The 16,243-nt window shown below is 36.0% G+C and overlaps 1 protein-coding gene across 1 annotated transcript in view; it reads right to left on the reverse strand.

The window, feature by feature from the left end:
• Positions 1-14,775, reverse strand: part of CHODL (chondrolectin) — a 229,376-nt gene extending 214,601 nt beyond the window's left edge. The window contains exon 1 of the mRNA XM_053706008.1: positions 14,480-14,775. Within this exon, the coding sequence (XP_053561983.1) occupies positions 14,480-14,570 (91 nt within the window). The 5' untranslated portion in view covers positions 14,571-14,775. The remainder of the gene's footprint in view (positions 1-14,479) is intronic.
• Between the last annotated feature and the right edge of the window lie 1,468 nt (positions 14,776-16,243).

Raw genomic sequence — 16,243 nt, forward strand, 5'->3', positions numbered from 1 at the left:
CAAGTTAGCAAACTGTGCCAAACAAAGACCAATATATATACAGAAGGGATATTTATAAATGGATCCCTTTAGCTTAATTTTGAGTAATTTCTTGGTTCATCTTATCAGCATGCCATTCTTAAATTGATAATGTGTTTGAAAATGAGTAAATTGTGTTTCTAAGCTGATATGAGTCATTGTAATGAATGTGTGAATAATTGTCTTCTGCTGTATGAAGGTTCATGGCACATAAGGCTGATATGGGTATAATGAGGTCAAGCTATAGGGAAGGGAAGTGAATGCTCTTGAGATACAAATGTGCTTGTCTAGATGAATGTCCAAATGTTTTTTACTCCAAGAGCATTACACAAGTATTGTTTTTTCTACAGTGAGAAACAATTCTAGTGTCACTCTAAATCCTGTTTTTTAAACTTTGAGCTGGACTCTGCACTCACTAACAGACCAGATTTTCAGGATGTCTGAAGAACAACATAGGTGGTAACCAGCTGCTCAGTAATTGTAGTCTGATGGTGGTAACTAATATTAGGAGTTGGGAAATAATGCTCTGGAGCTACTGTATATAGTTAAAGGGACATTCTAGTAAAAAATATGCTTAGGCTATGTACAAGTTCACTAAGGGCTAGTTTATGAGTGGCGCACTAACTGACTAACTGTTGTGCGCGAGCGATAATGGGGTTTATGACGGCTCTTTGTGTGTGTTGGAAGTAGCACGTATTACAAGTTGAAAGTAAATGCGTTCGCTTGAGTACAATAAAATTTAGCACGCATCAGGATAGCATGACTTCAGAGCTCTCGTTAACCGTTACACAAGTCAAACATTTAAAATTACAGTTACACTTATAATAACATTGTCTAATAAAAGTTATTTAAAAAAGTTATAAGGGCTCAAAGATATGAGGTCTCAGGTGTTAGAAAAAAGGCCTCCAGTGAAATCTATGGGGGAATACGTTTACACAGTTGAAAAAACATAATTTATGTAAGAACTTACCTGATAAATTCATTTCTTTCATATTGGCAAGAGTCCATGAGCTAGTGATGTATGGGATATACAATCCTACCAGCAGGGGCAAAGTTTTCCAAACCTCAAAATGCATATAAATACACCCCTCACCACACCCACAATTCAGTTTAATAAATAGCCAAGCAGTGGGGTGATAAAGAAAGGAGTAAAAAGCATCAACAAAGGAATTTGGAAATAATTGTGCTTTATACAAAAAATCATAATCCACCATAAAAAGGGTGGGCCTCATGGACTCTTGCCAATATGAAAGAAATGAATTTATCAGGTAAGTTCTTACATAAATTATGTTTTCTTTCGTGTAATTGGCAAGAGTCCATGAGCTAGTGACGTATGGGATATCAATACCCAAGATGTGGAACTCCACGCAAGAGTCACTAGAGAGGGAGGGATAAAATAAAAAACAGCTATTTTCCGCTGAAAAAATAATCCACAACCGAAATTATAAATTTATTCTTTAAATTACAAGAAAAACTTAAAACATCAGCAGAAGAATCAAACTGAAACAGCTGCCTGAAGAACTTTTCTACCAAAAACTGCTTCTGAAGAAGCAAATACATCAAAACTGTAGAATTTAGTAAATGTATGCAAAGAGGACCAAGTTGCTGCTTTGCAAATCTGATCAACTGAAGCTTCATTCTTAAAAGCCCACGAAGGGGAGACTGATCTAGTAGAATGAGCTGTAATTCTCTGAGGCGGGATTTTAGCCGACTCCAAATAAGCTGAATGCATCAAAAGTTTTAACCAAGAAGCCAAGGAAATAGCAGAAGCCTTCTGACCTTTCCTAGGACCCGAAAATATAACAAATAGACTAGAAGTCTTCCTGAAATCTTTAGTAGCTTCAATATATAGATTTCAAAGCTCTTACCACATCCAAAGAATGTAAGGATCTTTCCAAAGGATTCTTAGGATTAGGACACAAGGAAGGGACAACAATTTCTCTACTAATGTTTTTAGAATTAACAACCTTAGGTAAAAATTGAAATGAAGTCCGCAAAACCGCCTTATCCTAATGAAAAATCAGAAAAGGAGATTGACAAGAAACAGCAGAAAGCTCAGAAACTCTTCTAGCAGAATAGATAGCCAAAAGGAACAACACTTTCCAAGAAAGTAGTTTAATGTCCAAAGAAAGCATAGGCTCAAATGAGAAACCTGTAATGCCTTCAAAACCAAATTAAGACTCCAAGGAGGACAAATTTATTTAAGGACATGCTTAATACGAACTAAAGCCTGTACAAGACAGTGAATATCAGGAAGTTTAGCAATCTTTCTGTGAAAAAAAAGAGAAAGAGCAGAGATTTGTCCCTTTAATGAACTTGCTGACAAACCTTTATCCAAACCATCCTGAAGAAACTGTAAAATTCTAGGAATTCTAAAAGAATGCCAAGAGAATTTATGAGAAGAACACCATAAAATGTAAGTCTTCCAAACTCGATAATAAATCTTTCTAGAGACAGATTACGATCTTGTAACATAGAATTAATCACTGAGTCAGAGAAACCTCTATGACTTAGCACTAAGCGTTCAATTTCCATACCTTCAAATTTAATGATTTGAGATCCTGATGAAAAAATGGGCCTTGAGACAGTAGGTCCGGCCTTAACGGAAGTGGCCAAGGTTGGCAACTGGACATCCGAACAAGATCTGCATACCAAAACCTGTGTGGCCATGCCGGAGCCACCAGCAACACAAACGATTGTTCCATGATGATTTTGGAGATCACTCTTGGAAGAAGAACTAGAGGCAGAAACATGTAAGCAGGTTGATAACACCATGGAAGTGTCAGCGCATCCACTGCTTCCGACTGAACATCCCTGGACCTGGACAGGTATCTGGGAAGTTTCTTGTTTAGATGAGAGGCCATCAGATCTATCTCTGGAAGACCACACATCTGAACAATCTGAGAAAACACATCTGGATGGAGAGACTACTGCCCCAGATATAAAGTCTGATGGCTGAGATAATCCACTTCCTACCTGGGATATTCACCGCAGAGATTAGACAGGAGCTGGATTCCGCCCAAGCAAGTATCAGATATACTTCTTTCATGGCTTGGGGACTGTGAGTCCCACCCTGATGATTGACATATGCCACAGTTGTGATATTGTCTGTCTGAAAGCAAATGAATGGTTCTCTCTTCAACAGAGGCCAAAACTGAAGAGATCTGAGAATTGCACAGAGTTCTAAAATATTGATTGATAATCTCGCCTCTTGAGATTTCCAAACCCCTTGTTCTGTCAGAGATTCCCAAACAGCTCCCCAACCTGAAAGACTTGCATTTGTAGTTATCACAGGCCGAACAAAAGAAGCCCCTTGAACTAAACGCTGGTGATTTAACCACCACGTCATTGGGATTTAAGGATATTAATTGTGATATCTTTGTATAATCCCTGCACCATTGATTCAGCATACAAAGCTGGAGAGGTCTCATGTGAAAACAAGCAAAAGGAATTGTGTCCGATGCTGCAGTCATGAGGCCTAAAACTTCCATGCACATAACCACTGAAGGGAATGACTAAGACTGAAGGTGCTGACAGGCTGCAACCAATTTCAAATGTCTCTTGTCTGTTAGAGACAGAGTCATGGACACTGAATCTATCTGGAAACCTAAAAAGGTGACCATTGTCTGAGGAATCAAGAAACTTTTTGGTAAATTGATCCACCAACCATGTTTTCGAAGAAACAACACTAGTTGATTTTTGTGAGATTCTGCAGAACATAAAGACTGAGCTAGTACCAAGATATCATCCAAATAAGGAAACACCGCAATACCCTGTTCTCTGATTACAGAGAGTAGGGCACCTAGAACCTTTGAAAAGATTCTTAGAGCTGTTGCTAGGCCAAATAGAAGAGCAACAAATTGGTAATGCTTGTCTAGAAAAGAGAATCTCAGAAACTGATAATGTTCTGGATGAATCGGAATATAAATTTATGCATCCTGCAAGTCTATTGTGGACATATAATGTCCTTGCTGAACAAAAGGCAGAATAGTCCTTATAGTCACCATCTTAACGATTCAAAATTTTCAGCTCCAGAACTGGTCTGAATGAATTTTCCTTCTTTGGGACAATGAATCGATTTGAATAAAACCCCAGACCTTTTTCCTGAAAAGGAACCGGTATGATTACCCCTGAAAACACACTTCAGGAAAGCCTGAGCTTTTACTGGATTTACTGGGATGCGTGAGAGAAAAAATCTTCTCACAGGAGGTCTTACTCTGAATACCATTCGATACCCTTGAGAGACAATGCTCTGAATCCATTGATTTTGGACATAATTTATCCAAATATCTTTGAAAAACATTAATCTGCCCCCTACCAGCTGAGCTGAAATGAGGGCTGCACCTTCATGCGGACTTAGGGGCTGACTTTGGTTTCTTAAATGGCTTGGATTTATTCCAAGTTGAGGAAGGCTTCCAATTGGAAACAGATTCCTTGGGGGAATGATTAGATTTTTGTTCCTTATTTTGACGAAAGCGATGAAAACGGTTAGAAGCCTTAGATTTAACCTTAGGTTTTTTATCCTGAGGCAGAAAAACTCCCTTTCCCCCAGTGACAGTTGAAATAATAGAATCCACCTGAGAACCAAATAAATTACTACCTTGGAAAGAAAGAGATAGTTATCTAGACTTAGATGTCATATGAGCATTCCAAGATTTAAGCCACAAAGCTCTTCTAGCTAAAATAGCTAAAGACATGGATCTAACATCAATTTTGATAATATCAAAAATGGCATCACAAATAAAATGATTAGCATGTTGCAGTAAGCGAACAATGCTAGATATGTCAGAATCCAATTCTTGTTGCGCTAAATTTTCCAACCAAAAAGTTGATGCAGCAACAACATCAGCCAAAGAAATTGCAGGTCTGAGAAGATGACCTGAATATAAATAGGCATTCCTTAGATAAGATTCAAGCTTCCTATCTAAAGGATCCTTAAAGGAATTACTATCCTCCATAGGAATAGTGGTATGTTTAGCAAGAGTAGAAATAGCCCCATCAACTTTGGGGACTTTTCCCCAAAACTCTATAGAAATTGCTGGTAAAGGATACAATTTTTTAAACCTTGAAGAAGGAATAAAAGAAGTACCTGGCTTATTCCATTCCTTAGAAATCATATCAGAAATAGCATCAGGAATAGGAAAAACCTCTGGAGTAACCACAGGAGGTTTAAAAACAGCATTTAAACATTAACTAGACTTAACGTCAAGTGGACTGATTTCCTCAATTTCCAAAGTAAATAACACTTCTTTTAATAAAGAACGAATATACTCCATTTTAAATAAATAAGTAGATTTGTCAGTGTCAATATCTGAGGAAGGATCTTCTGTATCAGATAGATCCTCATCAGAGGATGATAAATCATTTTGTTGTCGGTCATTTGAAATTTCATCAACTGAGTGAGAAGTTTAAAAAGACCTTTTACGTTTATTAGAAGGTGGAAATGCAGACAAAGGGGGGTAGTTATCAACGTGTCAACTTTCCTGCCTTCGCCGGCCCTACACGCTCGCCTAAGCTCGCCTACCATCACTGCCGCGGACCTGAAAAAATTTGCCTAAGTTATTAATAAATCTGTCAAAAAGCTGCGCACCAAGTAAGGGGCGATGAGCAGCAGACTGTGCGAGTTATCACTCATCCAATCTCGCTGCTCTTCGGCTTTTTTACAGCTTTATTGCTAGCCAGTCACTAAGCACCCACACTAAACTACACTGTTCTACCCTCTATACCAGCGCCCCCGGAGCCTCCCGCAACTAAATAAATTTACTAACCCCTAAACCGCCGCTCCTAGACCCCGTCGCAACTATTATAAATGTATTAACCCCTAAACCGCCGCTCCCGGACACCGCCGCAGCCTACATTATACCTAGTAACCCCTATCCTGCCCCCCCTATACCGCCGCCCTCTATAATAAAGTTATTAACCCCTATCCTGCCGATCCCGCACCTCGCCGCAACTAAATAAATAGTTTAACCCCTAAACCGCCGCTCCTGGACCCCGCCGCAACCTATATTAAACTTATTAACACCTAATCTGCCCCCCCCACACCGTCGCCACCTATAATACATTTATTAACCCCTATCCTGCCCCCCTACACCGCCGCCACTGTAATAAATTTATTAACCCCTAAACCTAAGTCTAACACTAACCCTAACACCCCCCTAACTTAAATATTAATTAAATAAATCTAAATAATATTTCTATTATTAACTAAATTAATCCTATTTAAAACTAAATACCTTTAAAATAAACCCTAATATAGCTACAATATAAATAATAATTATATTGTAGCTATCTTAGGATTTATTTTTATTTTACAGGTAACTTTCAATTTATTTTAACTAGGTACAATAGCTATTAAATAGTTATTAACTATTTAATAGCTTACCTAGCTAAAATAAACTGAACTTTACCTGTAAAATAAATCCTAACCTAAGTTACAATTACACCTAACACTACACTATACTTTAATAAATTATTTCTATTTAAAACTAAATACTTACTGTAAAATAAACCCTAAGATAGCTACAATGTAATTAATAATTACATTGTAGCTATTTTAGGATTTATATTTATTTTACAGGTAACTTTTTAACTAGTTAGAATAGTTATTAAATAGTTATAACTATTTAATAACTACCTAGCTAAAAGAAATACAAAATTACCTGTAAAATAAATCCTAACCTAAGTTACAATTAAACCTAACTCTACACTATCATTACATTAATTAAATAAATTAACTACAAATAACTACAATTAAATACAATTACATAAACTAACTAAAGTACAAAAAATAAAAAAAGCTAAGTTACAAAAAATAAAAAAAATAAGTTACAAACATTTAAAAAATATTACAACAATTTTAAGCTAATTACACCTAATCAGCTAATTACACCTAATCGGATTGAACTTCAATCTGATTGGCTGATTCAATCAGCCAATCAGATTTTTCCTACCTTAATTCCGATTGGCTGATAGAATCCTATCAGCCAATCGGAATTGAAGGGACGTCATCTTGGATGACATCCCTTAAAGGAGCCTTCATTCGTCAGTAGTCCGTCGGGAAAGAAGGATGTTCCGCGTCGGCGGGATGAAGATGGATCCTGAAGAAAGAAGATTGAAGACCCCGCTTGGAAGATGACATCGCCCGGATGGAAGACTTCTTCAGCGCCGCTTGGAAGATGACATCGCCCGGATGGAAGACTTCTTCAGCGCCGCCTGGAGGATCACTTCATCGGATGGAAGACTTCTTCAGCGCCCCTTGGAGGATCACTTCTGCCGCTCCGGATCTCCTCTTCAGTTCCATCGGTGGCTCGGCTGAGTGAAGACGACTCAAGGTAGGATGATCTTCAGGGGATTAGTGTTAGGTTATTTTAAGGGGGTTTTGGGTTAGATTAGGGGTATGTGGGTGGTGGGTTTTATTGTTGGGGGGGTTGTATTTTTCTTTTACAGGCAAAAGAGCAGTTTTCTTTGGGGCATGCCCCACAAAAGGCCCTTTTAAGGGCTGGTAAGGTAAAAGAGCTTTGAACTTTTTTAATGTAGAACAGGGTAGGGAATTTTTTTATTTTGGGGGGCTTTGTTATTTTATTAGGGGGCTTAGATTAGGTGTAATTAGCTTAAAATTGTTGTAATATTTTTTAAATGTTTGTAACTTATTTTTTTTATTTTTTGTAACTTAGCTTTTTTTATTTTTTGTAATTTAGTTAGTTTATGTAATTGTATTTAATTGTAGTTATTTGTAGTTAATTTATTTAATTCATGTAATGATAGTGTAGAGTTAGGTTTAATTGTAACTTAGGTTAGGATTTATTTTACAGGTAATTTTGTATTTCTTTTAGCTAGGTAGTTATTAAATAGTTAATAACTATTTAATAACTATTCTAACTAGCTAAAATAAATACAAAGTTACCTGTAAAATAAATATAAATCCTAAAATAGCTACAATGTAATTATTAATTACATTGTAGCTATCTTAGGGTTTATTTTACAGGTAAGTATTTAGTTTTAAATAGAAATAATTTATTAAAGTATAGTGTAGTGTTAGGTGTAATTGTAACTTAGGTTAGGATTTATTTTACAGGTAAATTTCAGTTTATTTTAGCTAGGTAAGCTATTAAATAGTTAATAACTATTTAATAGCTATTGTAACTAGTTAAAATAAATTGAAAGTTACCTGTAAAATAAAAATAAATCCTAAGATAGCTACAATATAATTATTATTTATATTGTAGCTATATTAGGGTTTATTTTAAAGGTAAGTATTTAGTTTTAAATAGGATTAATTTAGTTAATAATAGAAATATTATTTAGATTTATTTAATTAATATTTAAGTTAGGGGGGTGTTAGGGTTAGTGTTAGACTTAGGTTTAGGGGTTAATAAATTTATTACAGTGGCGGCGGTGTAGGGAGGGCAGGATAGGGGTTAATAAATGTATTATAGGTGGCAACGGTGTATGGGGGGCAGATTAGGGGTTAATAAATTTAATATAGGTTGCGGCGGGGTCCAGGAGCGGCGGTTTAGGGGTTAATCTATTTATTTAGTTGCGGCAAGGTGTGGGATTGGCAGGATAGGGGTTAATAACTTTATTATAGAGGGCGGCGGTATAGGGGGGGGCAGGATAGGGGTTTCTAGGTATAATGTAGGTTGCGGCGGTGTCCGGGAGTGGCGGTTTAGTGGTTAATACATTTATTATAGTTGCGGCGGGGTCAGGGAGCAGCGGTTTAGGGGTTAATATGTATAGAGTAGCTTGCGGTGGGCTCCGGGAGCGGCGGTTTAGGGGGTAATAACTTTATTTAGTTGCGGCGGTGTAGGGGGGGCAGATTAGGGGTGTTTAGACTCGGGGTACATGTTAGGGTGTTAGGTGTAGACAGCTCCCATAGAAATAAATGGGATGTCTGGCAGCAGCGAACCTGAACTTTCGCTATGGTCAGACTCCCATTGATTCCTATGGGATCCGCCGCCTCCAGGGCGGCGGATTGAAAACCAGGTACACTGGGATGGAAAAGTGCCGAACGTACCTGCTAGTTTTTTGATAACTAGCAAAAGTAGTTGTGTGCGGAACATCTAGAGTGACGTAAGAATCGATCTGTGTCGGACTGAGTCCGGCGGATCGAAGCTTACGTCACAAAATTCTACTTTTGCCGGTCTCGAGCCTTTGATAACTAAGGCGAATCAGCCTCGCCACAAATACGCTGCGGAATTCCAGCGTATTTGAGGTTGACGGCTTGATAACTACCCCCCAAAGCCTTCTGAATAGAATCAGTAACAAATTCTTTAAAATTCATAGGTATATCATGTACATTAGAAGTTGAAGGAACTGCAACTGGCAATGTACTATTACTGATGGACACATTATCTGCATGTAAAAGTTTATCATGACAACTATTACAAATGACATTTGGAGATATAATTTGCACAATCTAACAACAAATGCACTTAGCTTTGGTAGAACCAATGTCAGGCTGCAAAGTTCCAACAGATACTTCTGAGGCAGGATCAGATTGAGACAGCTTGCAAAATGTAAAAGAAAAAACAGAAAAAAAACAACATATAAAGTAAAATTATCAATTTTCTTATATGACAGGTTCAGGAATGGGAAAAAATGCAAATAGCATAGCCCTCTGACATAGAAAAAGGCAAGAGGCAAACAGCAATGGGGTATTAAATTAATGAAAAATTTGGTGGCAAGTATGACGCACAACACTAACGAGGCAACCGTGTGTAAGGCTTCGGCGCCAACTACGATGCCGGAAATGACGAACTTGCGTCAATGAACGTACTTTTCGCGCCAAAAAATTATCACGCCAAAATACGCAATAAAGTCTAGCATTTGACGCACCCGCGGGCCTAGTACTGCCCGCAATTTTCAAGAAAAAATGAAGTCAATTTGAAAAAAGACTAAACCCCAGGTAAGAAAAATATTTCTTAATATTTTTATTTTCCCTAAATATGAAACTGACAGTCTGCACAAGGAAATACATGAACCTGACTCATGGCAAATATAAGTACAATACATATATTTAGAACTTTATATAAATGCATAAAGTGCCAAACCATTGCTGGAGTGTCTTAAGTAATAAAAAACATACTTACCAAAAGACACCCATTCACATATAGCAGATAGCCAAACCAGTACTGAAACAGTTATCAGTAGAGGTAATGGTATATAAGAGTATATCGTCAATCTGAAAAGGGAGGTAGGAGATGAATCTATATGACCGATAACAGAGAACCTATAAAATAGATCTCCCGTGAGCAAACCATCGTATTCAATAGGTGATACTCTCTTCACATCCCTCTGACATTCGCTGTACTCTGAGAGGAATCAGGCTTCAAAATGCTGAGAAGCGCATATCAACGTAGAAATCTTAGCACAAACTTTACTTCACCACCTCCATAGGAGGCAAAGTTTGTAAAACTGAATTGTGGGTGTGGTGAGGGGTGTATTTATAGGCATTTTGAGGTTCGTCCAAGCCAACTAGGGGCCTGCCCACTTCTACTTTAGCAAGCTTTTGTGCTTCCTTATATGACTTTGTATCTTTTCTATGTTCAGCATGCACATCTAGATTTAAGAACCAGCTTGTCTCAGACTATTATCCAGGTATCCTGATTAACAATGTGGCTTTTATGGTTGCACACTATAACTATTAGTAAGCAAAGTTTTAAAAAGGGGCTATTGAAATTAGATGGGTGAATTCCCAGACTTTGCCCTAGAGCCCAGTGAGGTCTAGTTATGCCACGGTCTGGTATTCTTTTCTAAGAATGTGGCAGTCTTGGCCTTAAAAGGACTTTAATTCAATTGTATTCTCTTTCTTGATGAAGATAGCGTGTGCAGCGTTATACAACTTTCCAATTTACTTCTATTTTCTCATTTGCTTTGATCGCTTGATATCATTTTCTTTAAAAGCATACCTAGGTAGGCTTAGAACAGCAAGGCACTACTGGCAGCTAGCTGTAATAAATGTCTGTTGTCGTTGGCTCACAAGCAAATTTGATAACAGAAATAAACTGGAATACTCTATCTGAATCATAAAAGAAAAACTTTGGGTTCCTTGGCACTTTAATAATACATAATAGTAAAGGTATTATTCTATAGCAATACTCAATATGAAGAGGGCAGGAATTATATGAAGGGCAAGCTACTGCCTAAATCACTGTTTCTCATAGTGGCGTCTTCTTAATCTAGTCAAGAGATACAACTGTTTTTTTCCAGTGGTGATTTTATGAAAATTGAGTAAGTAGACTATAAAATACCTTCTAGCTTTATGTTGTCTTCTGTTTTAAAGTTTAAAAAAGTTCTGTTCATGATGTCCATTAAAGACTTTAGAAATGACCATTAAATCCTTTTCTCTACTCTTGGTATATTCAAAAATGTAGTGAACAGTGAAAACTGTAATTGTTTCAAAACTAGCACTAAATCTGGTCTTTTTCTTCACTAATCCCTACATTTAGCTACAAGCTTCATATCTAGTCATGCAACTAAATAATGGCCAGGAAAAGGAAAAACAAATATTAATGTTATGTAGCAGAGTTTTTTTAAAGGAACATTTCAGTGCAAACTATACATTTCCAAATTTGTTCAAAAAATAAAAAGCCAGACCACACTTTTCACAGTGACACATGTTTCAGTTTCTGTAATGTGTGTTTTGCTATAATCAGTAATGGAATGGTTAATTAACCTCTTGCTTGCCTCTCCAGCGACCAAGTGTTGCATGACACCAATAATAGTAATTTATTCCCTTGATTGCCTCTGACCAAAATGAATAGTACCCGAGGTGTGGTATGTGGCCACACAACAGGCTAATGAACCCACTGGTATCACACTTTGAACTGCATGCAACCTAATGAGAAATGTTGTTTCGTGTGCATATGGAGACCTGTATAGGTCAAAGTGCAATACCAAGGCTGTTGAGTGGAAATGGTCCCATTTTAAAGGGCCACTAAACCCAAAATCTTTCTTTCATGATTCAGATAGAACATACAAATTTAAACAACATTACAATTTACTTCTATTATTTATTTTGCTTCATTTCTTAGATATCCTTATTTGAAGAAAAAGCAATGCACATGGGTGAGCCAATCACATGAGGCTTCTATGTGCAGCAACCAATCAGCAGCTACTGAGCATATCTAGATATGCTTTTCAGCAAAGAATATCAAGAGAATAAAACAAATTAGATAATAGAAGTAAATTAGAAAGATGTTTAAAAATGCATTATCTTTCTAAATCATGTAAGAAAAAACGTGGGTATCATGGCCCTTTTAGGTCAGTATGGGAACAAATATGGTAAATGTTGGCACTAGGGCCATATTTTAAAGATATGCAGTGCGCTAGAGTTGTGAGCACATAAAGCCCTGAGAAAACCTTAACATAAACTCAAGGTGCATACATTGAAATCAAAGTTCATCTTAACTAAAATGCATAAATAATTGCTTTATATTAAAAAATATTCCAATTATTTTTGATAGAAAATATTTGTTCAAAGGAAAACTCACACAACTAAATGTCAATGCTTTATTTTGAAGCCAGAGAGATTTAGACTCAAGACACCAACCAGAAACAGTGTAAAAGTAAATTAAGGCCTTCTTGTAGTACTTTATCCGCACCATATCTTTTCCCAGGGAGCTAGGACCATTTTACAAGATACAGATTAACATATCATTGTGTCTGTTTCATAACAATGCCAAGTATTTGCGAGCTCATTTTTCTGCAAATTAGTTTAACTTACGTTGGTAATTAGTAGCAGTAACTGGAAAAATAGAATAAAATCATTTATTTTTATTATGTTTTATATTAGCAAATGAATTCATGAAAAATAGATTAAACCCCAAATTTTTCTTTCATAATTCAGATAGAGCATACAATTGAAAGAACTTTTCAATATGCTTATATTATAAAATGTGCTTAATTCTTTTGTCATCCTTTGTTGTAAGAGCAGCGATGCACTAATGGGAGCTAGCTAAACACATTATGTGACCCAATGACAAGAGCCATTAATGTACGACCAACAAATCAGCAGCACTTTGTTTCAACTAAGCAAAAAAATAAATAAAGCAAATTAGATCATATAAGTCAATTTGAAAGTTGTTTAAAATGACATGCTGTATCTGAATCCTGACTATTTATTTTTGAGTTTACTTTGATTCAGCTCTTGAATGGTAGGGAAGTGCAGTCTCCTTACATTTAGCACATACAAAAAATATATTACAGTGACAAACTTCACAAAAAAGTAAATGCAATCTTTTTTTTTTTCTGTAACCCTCTTCACATAAAAAATGTTTGTTTTTTTCCATAGAACAGTCCCATACATTTTTAATGCCTCGTAAACTCAGCAAGGTACATTATTTTATGAATGCTCATACTTTTACTTAATAGATATGGTCATGTGAATTATATTGTTGCACTGTTTGATAGGTTTGTATCACAGCATGAAACAGTTAACAAGTTATACTGTTACTTTAAAGCTCTGTGGATTGAACCCTGACCATTTTAGCAATAATGCATTATTTATTTATTTTTATTTTCAGATAGAAGACATTTGTTTAAGAAAATTGATCCAGTCTATTAAAACAATTTGTTTATATGAAAACGTTTATTCAAATACACTTCTAAATATTAAAAGTGATTTCCTGGTACAAACAGCCTACTCCTTAAATAGGAATATTCAGTGAATAATGTAATTGTATTATCTTTCATGACTTTTCCTCATTACTGCTGGTCCATGAAATGATACTATACATATTTATTTCCAAATATAAATGAAAAACTTTAGCTATAGTAAAAGTGATTTGAAACATATAAATAGGAAGATTAAAATCATACTTATCTGAGGAGCAGATACAATTCCTTAAAAATAGACAAAAACAAAACAAATCAGGAATAAAGATATATTGGTTTTATACTTAGTTAAAATATTTTCTAACCATAATCCATTATATACATATTTTGTCATTTTCCTAACCTGTATACTAAATTTATATAAACCAACTTATCAAACAGTTAAAATGACATCTATTAGTCTCTCTGACTTTCTGTTTAATTTCACTACATTATTCAGCAATGATATTGACATTTCATACACTGTAATCAGTCTATTTATCACCTGAGCATCATACTTTTTATTGAAAACTTTTTCCTTTTTAAATACATGAAATAGATTTTACTGAGAGTTCTGCCAGTCCAGATCTAAAAATACAGGAGTTCTGAAATTCTGCAACTGTAATGCTAATACCTTTTCCTAGTCTTTGAAGTTCTACTTCATTTTAATAATACTGAACAGTAATGCAATTTCATAACCTTAACTTGTTATGGTTCACTGAAATTCTGTTTTATATACTTCTCAAATAAAAGCCAGCAGATCAGAGGTATAAAAAAAGAAAGAACCAAAAAAAGTCACATGCATGTAATTTGTAGTTTGCAATAACAGAACTTCTGTAACCTTAGTACAATTCTCTGTACTCACCACTTAAAACACGCATGGCGTAAGTCCTGTCCCCCCACAGGATGGCACAAAGGTATGCAAGTATACTGAAATAAGATGTGTGAACAAGCATTGTAGTGTTCAGTCCAAAAATATAATTGCTTAAAACAATAATTAAAATTGTTTTGTACAAATTTCAGGCAAAGTAAGAGAAATGAAAGAAAGCCTTGATTTCTACATATATCTTTCTCTAGTTTTTTTAGTTTAGGTTCATTTGCTTTTGTAAGTCATGTTGAGCAGAGCCTGCTTGCTGTCAAAGAAAGAACGTTCCTTTTCAGTGCTTGATGAGCTCTGCAGTAACCAGCTCCATTCCAAAGCTATTGATTTCTGTCTGCTCCAGTCTGAAGCAGCCAATCCAATGCCTTCTAGTTTGTGTAATAGACCAGTAACTGATCACTGCAATACTATAGATCTGGCATATTCACTATAAAGCAGAAATAGCTTGTCAGAACTGTAGTTATTCTTCATTACTTTTTTTTATTTTTCCTCTGCCACAGAAAATATTTATCTCTGTCGTAAAAAAAAAGTGGCATTGCTCAATTATTTAATTTAATTAGCTCTCAATTTAGTAAAAAGCAGCACATTTTACTTTTCCATAAATTTTAGTCTTGTGATGCTGGATTTTTCATATAGTTATTTCAAATTGCATTGGGCTTCATCCAATCAGAACAAGTACAGAAGACTCACTGCTTTCTGGCAAAAAAAGGTGTGTAAAGAAAGAAGTGCATGGGTAGAATAAAAGAACAACAAAAACCTTTATCATGCAAACCAGACCTATGTATATTTAATATTAAAGATAGAAGACTTGTTAATATGCAAATAGTTCTGTGACATTAAGCTGTGAATATGAGGAGTAGACAAAAGATACTAATGAATCCTGTTAAATGCAGTTCCACACCTATAAAATGAACGAACAAGCTGCCTCACAAATACAAGTGAATCTTTTTTACTTTATGCAAACCAACATTTTAACAGCAAATACAAACCTACTTTGCCATTATGCCTAAAATATCTCACTTTTTTTGTCTCTACCATCTCAACTGGAATGCTGTTGCCCTTATATACTACTTTATTTAAAAAAAAAAGATACATTGCTAAAAAAACAAACATAAAAAAAACTTCTGACTCTTTTGTCAAAGATTCAATAATTCATTACCTCCTGTTCCATTAATGCCTTTTGTCTGAAATCTTTAATTACCGACCTTACTGACATTGATCTTTCTTTACTTTATTGATCCCCTGTGAGGAAATTGGTACTTATTCATGGGAAAACTGCATACCTAGGTTTAGGAGCAGCAATACACTACAGGCTGCTATATTTGCTCCTTGTCAATGGCCCACCTGTTGTGTTCAGCTAGCTCCCAGCAGAAAAAAATTGCTCTTTTTTTCAACAAAAGATACTAAGATAAGGAAGCACATTTAATAATAGAAGTAAAATAGAAAGTTGTTTGAAATGTTAGGCTCTGTCTCAGTCATGGAATATATATTATTAGTCCTAAAGCCCGTTCACACAGACCATTTTTTGCAGTATAGCGGTCCCACCCCTTGCGCTCTTTCCCTCCCCCTCTCTTTTGCTCTCTCTCTCTACCCCTCTTTGCTCTCTCTCTCCCCCTCTCTTTTGAGCTCTCTCTCTCCCCCCTCTCTTTTGAGCTCTCTCTCCCCCCTCTCTTTTGCGCTCTCTCTCTCCCCCCTCTCTTTGCGCTCTCTCTCTCCCCCTCTCTTTTGCTCTCTCTCTCCCCCTCTCTT

This window comes from Bombina bombina, chromosome 3 (genome assembly GCF_027579735.1).
Source record: "Bombina bombina isolate aBomBom1 chromosome 3, aBomBom1.pri, whole genome shotgun sequence".
Taxonomy (NCBI): Eukaryota; Metazoa; Chordata; class Amphibia; order Anura; family Bombinatoridae; genus Bombina; species Bombina bombina.